The sequence below is a fragment of the Empidonax traillii genome, unplaced genomic scaffold (assembly GCF_003031625.1).
Source record: "Empidonax traillii isolate 1590-97213 ecotype Southwest subspecies unplaced genomic scaffold, ASM303162v1 scaffold5229:size8740, whole genome shotgun sequence".
In the NCBI taxonomy this organism is placed as follows: Eukaryota; Metazoa; Chordata; class Aves; order Passeriformes; family Tyrannidae; genus Empidonax; species Empidonax traillii.
Genome location: NW_020960422.1, coordinates 2,766 through 7,228, shown reverse-complemented (window position 1 = coordinate 7,228; position 4,463 = coordinate 2,766). Strand labels below are relative to the sequence as shown.

The 4,463-nt window shown below is 53.4% G+C and overlaps 1 protein-coding gene across 1 annotated transcript in view; it reads right to left on the bottom strand.

Annotated features, from left to right (window-relative positions):
* Window positions 1-269: 269 nt before the first annotated feature.
* The window catches only part of LOC114073079 (uncharacterized protein C21orf58-like), a 6,485-nt gene continuing 2,291 nt past the window's right edge, over window positions 270-4,463 (bottom strand). Inside the window, exons 3-6 of the mRNA XM_027910871.1 lie at window positions 3,880-4,088; window positions 3,335-3,449; window positions 1,779-1,918; window positions 270-425 (exon numbers count right to left, since the gene is read on the bottom strand). Of these exons, the coding sequence (XP_027766672.1) occupies window positions 270-425; window positions 1,779-1,918; window positions 3,335-3,449; window positions 3,880-4,088 (620 nt within the window). The remainder of the gene's footprint in view (window positions 426-1,778; window positions 1,919-3,334; window positions 3,450-3,879; window positions 4,089-4,463) is intronic.

Genomic DNA, 4,463 nt, shown 5'->3' with positions numbered 1-4,463 from the left:
TCCACTCAGCAAATGTCTCAGTAGTGCTTTAAGAAGGTAAATCCTGCTGGGAACCCGAGCCTGAATGTAAAACGCACAACCCCCCTTGTTCAGCAGGTGGCTGCTGGGTTGGCAGGGAGATCCAGAACCCAGGGTAAGAGCCCCACAGCGTGGCAGGGCTCTGATTCCACAATCTGCATTGCTACTCCAACCTGTGCAGGAAGAATGGGCTAGGAGGGTTTGTCATAGCTGCCTGCTTGCTTACCTAGGCCGGGTAGGGAGCAAGCTGCCTACGTCCAGGTCCAGTGATGCGCCGGGGACGGGGCTGGGAAGCCCCTGGGAGGCACTGGGAGCACCCCTGTGGGAGGGTAGTGGTGGTGGTGGTGCACCACGGGTGGCCTGGGACGGTCTGCTCTCACAGCCAGGGGAGCAGCAAGCTGCAGGTCCTGGTTGGAAGAGAGACCAAAGGGTGGGTGGAGAAACCCGTGCCCCCCATGGGAAGGGTCACTGGCTGAGGGGCTGTAGTTGTCACTCAGCCACCAGCACAGAAGGTCCAACAAGCAGCTGGTGACTTCAGATTTCCCCCGATACTCAGAGGCACTCAGATCCCACTCCCTCCAGTTTATTCCACCGGTCAGGGTCAGGGAAATGCAGAGTGACCGGATGGATGGCCTGGAGAGGGAGGTGGGGATCGGGGATCTTTCTTTCAGCACAAGGAAACGTTATCCTGAAGGTTGTGGGGTAGGAAAAGTACAGAGGAAGGTATTGCAACACTAGCACACCCCCTCCTCTATGAAGATTAACCTTTCTTTCTTCTTAGATCATAAATGCCATGGAGGAGAGACTGGACATTTTTCCAAGGCACTTAAGGATGCTTAGGAGTTCTATCACCTTGTTAAAAGTAGATTAGGAACTGGGCATCTAAGGATATGTTCAAATTTACCTACCCCTCATCAGGCACTGGACACGTTTTTAAAAAATCCCTACAGGGCTCTACATACTAAAATATGTCTAAGAAGCTGTTCCTTCAGTGCTGAGTAGCAAGTGATTTTCAGTGAGGCAGGAACAAGAGCAGAGGAGCCCCATCACAAAATCTGAGCTTTAGCTCTACTCCATTTGATACTGCCAGGTCAGGTTATACTAATAAAATAATTTGTAACATAAATATTCATAGAATGACAGAATGGTTTGGGTTGGAAGGGACATTCAAGACCCTCTCATTCCAAGCCCTGGCCAAGGGCAGGGACACCTTCCACTAGCCCAGGTTGCCTCAAACCCTGTCCAACCTCTCCTAGAGCACTTCCAGAGATGGGGCAGCCACAGCTTCTCTGTGCTAGGGCCACACCACCCTTCAGGGAAGAATTCCATCCTAATATTTAATCTAAACCTATTCTCTTTCCGTTTAAAGCCATTCCCCATTGTTCTGTTACTGCCTGCCCTTGCCAAAGGCCCCTCTCCAGCTTTCCCCCCGCTGTTTGCAGTGAGGGACCTGCAGCAGCAGATACTCAGTGCAGGTGTCTTTGTGTTAGTGGTTCAACCCTACAGGCCAGGTGGTTTTCAGAGCTGGACTGACTCCACTCTGCACCTGTGAGCAGACATTCATTCTCCCGTGGGGTGCCGTTGCAGCGCTCCTCACGGCCAGCAGGCAGGCTGTGCCGTCTCACAAACAGGCTCCTGGCGCCGCGGGTTTAAGACGCCCCAGACTCTCCATGTGTGCTGTCCAGGCCCTGTACCCTCCCCAGGAGATCAGCCACTGCCTGGTGTGAGCAAGGACACCCCCCCAGGCCCGGGGGTTTTACCTGCTGCGTGTGCTGGGGCGGGGCAGACCTGGCCCCCGTGGGCTGCGCGAACGCCGCCGGCGGCAGAGCCTTCAGCATCATGTTCTGCATCACGATCTGGTGCATCTGAGCGTTCTGCATCAGCATCATCTCCACCATGTCTGGGAAGAGGTCACACACACACCCCCCCCCCAAGGAAGAAAAAAAGAGCTTCACCAACAGCTGACGAGCAGGAGAGGCAAGACAGCAGGGAGTGCCTCCGGCGTGCAGAAGGGTCACTGCAACCAGGGCAAAGCAGCTGAAAGGGGCACACAAAGACCATCGGCATTATTTGCCCAGACAGTGCAAAATTAATGTCTATGAATGAGACTGTCCATACCAGCTTTCCTCTTTCTCCTCCCTCCTACAGGAAAGCTGCTCGATGAGCACCTTCTGTCTGTTCATTTCCCTGCAAGGCCACACCTCTGGTCATGCCGAGAGGCTGGACAGGGGCTGGGGCTGGAGCTCTCCCATTCTCCAGGATGGGCAGGCTCCTGACTGTGCTCTCCATGCGAGGGGTTTCCTCAAATTTACGTGGCATTGCAGTGCCACCTTGAGAGTCCACTGACTCACAGAATCATAAAGGATGGAAAGGACCTGTAAGATCATCTAGTCCAACCCTCAAACTGTCACTGCATGCACATCAAACCTCCTCACCACGATCCCTGGGATCACAAAGTGCCTGTGCAGTGTAAATGATTCACCTGGGGAGGGGGGGAGAAGGTGAAGAGGAAGAGGTGAGAAAAAAAAGTAGGGGGAAAAAAATCAAGGCCACTTTCCTTCTCCTTTTTACCGGTAACACGAAAAGTATTTTAATGTGGCAGCTTCAGAAGAGTCATGCATGAATCAAGACTATTTTGTTTATGAAAATAAACTCTTATTCAAAATTCCAGGCACTCAGATGGAGAATGAGCAGAGAAATACTGCCGTTTCACGACTGAAGATTTCTGTGTGGGTTGAAGAAAACTTTGGCTGCAGGCTGAACCAGGGGAGTCATCCCAGGTTTTAGTCCATGTATTATTTCACAGTAGCATCCACCTCTGTTTGGAAACAAGCTCTTTTATTGGCATTGCACTATTTTTGGAACAGCACTTTCCACTGTTCTGTCTTGTTTCCAAACATGGGGCACAATAAAAGCCCGAGGAGACTGAACAGCAGGTTAAGAGGGGGCAGAAGAATGAAACCAGATTTTAGAAGCCTGGTTGTTAATTTTGGAATCACCCGTGCACACGCGTTCGACCTCGTTAATATTGCTCAGTGCCATCATGAGCTGAGCTGTTTTGCTTTCCCAAGCTCCCCTGGAGTTTGTAGTCCTTCTTTCTTTAGTTTTACCAATAAGAGTTTGTCTGAGAAAGCCTCTCAGGACTGGTGCCCACCACAGTTACGCAGTGCAATTCCCACTCACCAAACAGCCCGTCACTAACCAGCCTGGACAGTGTCCTGTGCCCCCTTCCACCTGCCACGACACCTCAGCTGCCCTCCCCGGGCCTGCTGAGGGGAGCTGATGGGAGCTGGCTGCTACACAGAGAGCACCTCACCTTCCTTGATGCTTCCAGAGCGGGGGGCTGCAAAGGGCTGGGCAGGAGGGACCTGTGTGATCAGAGGGGGTGGCTGAGGTAGCTGCTGGATGATGGTGGCAGGCTGAGGTGGCATCTGGAGAAAGGGAGGGAAGCGGAGAAGTTTGGGTTGGTTTTTGCCAGCTCCCCCGTCTCTGGGAAGGGCTGTCACCTTCCTGGAGTGTGGGAAAACTTGGGGCACTGTCTCCCGTGGGATCCTCGGGGAGGAGCTGCTGAGGCTGTGGGCTGCACGAGCAGGCAGTGATGTGCATTAGAAACTGGCTGACTGGCCAGGCCTGGGCAATCCTGCCGCTCCTTCTGCCACCTTGCCCCCAAGGTAAACCTCGTGCACATCGTTAATTTTGGGGCCTTATTCGTGAGGTGACTTCCCTTAGGTTTTGCTGAGGGCAGCAAGGGTCCCACACAAGGGTCCCTTTGGTGGGATGGGCAATGCCATACAGCCCCCAGATGGTTGTTGTCTCAGACTGGCACAGCGCTGGTGGTGTTTCCCAGGAGACAGTCCTTACCGTCTGCTGGATAATCCTTGGTGGCTCCACTTGGGGAGCTGGAAAAGGGATCTGGTAGACTTGTGGGGGGACAGCTCTGTGGAAGTGCCCTCCAGCTGCTGCAGGTGGCTGTGAAAGCTCTTCCAGAAGGTGCTGCTCCTGCAAAATCAAGCCTCTTCTTAAAGAAAACCCGGTCACAGGAAGGCAAGGCGGTGTTGTTATGCTCTCTGCTCTAAATGGGATTATCCCCTGGGAACCTGCAGCAGGGCACAGCCAGTGCCTGAGTAAGCACAAGGGAAGTTTTCCTTCCCACATATCTTGAAGCACAAGCATAGAATAGGGGGGGGGGGGGGAGGGGAAGTGCAGAACGAGAAGCCAAAAGTCTGGGAAAACATTTCATTGATGGTTGGTAGCCTAAGAGCTCCCCAGGCCCCCTCCCTGATCAGCTGTCCCAGCCTCTACATTCCGAACAGCAAAGCACTGATACTGCCCAGCCCAAGAACCAAAGGACAGGGAAACACTGAATCCACGTCAGCAGTGGATGTGCAGGGAAAATGGGCCCTTTCTGTTGCTCCTGGCCCCAGGGAGGGCTCTTACCCTAAGCT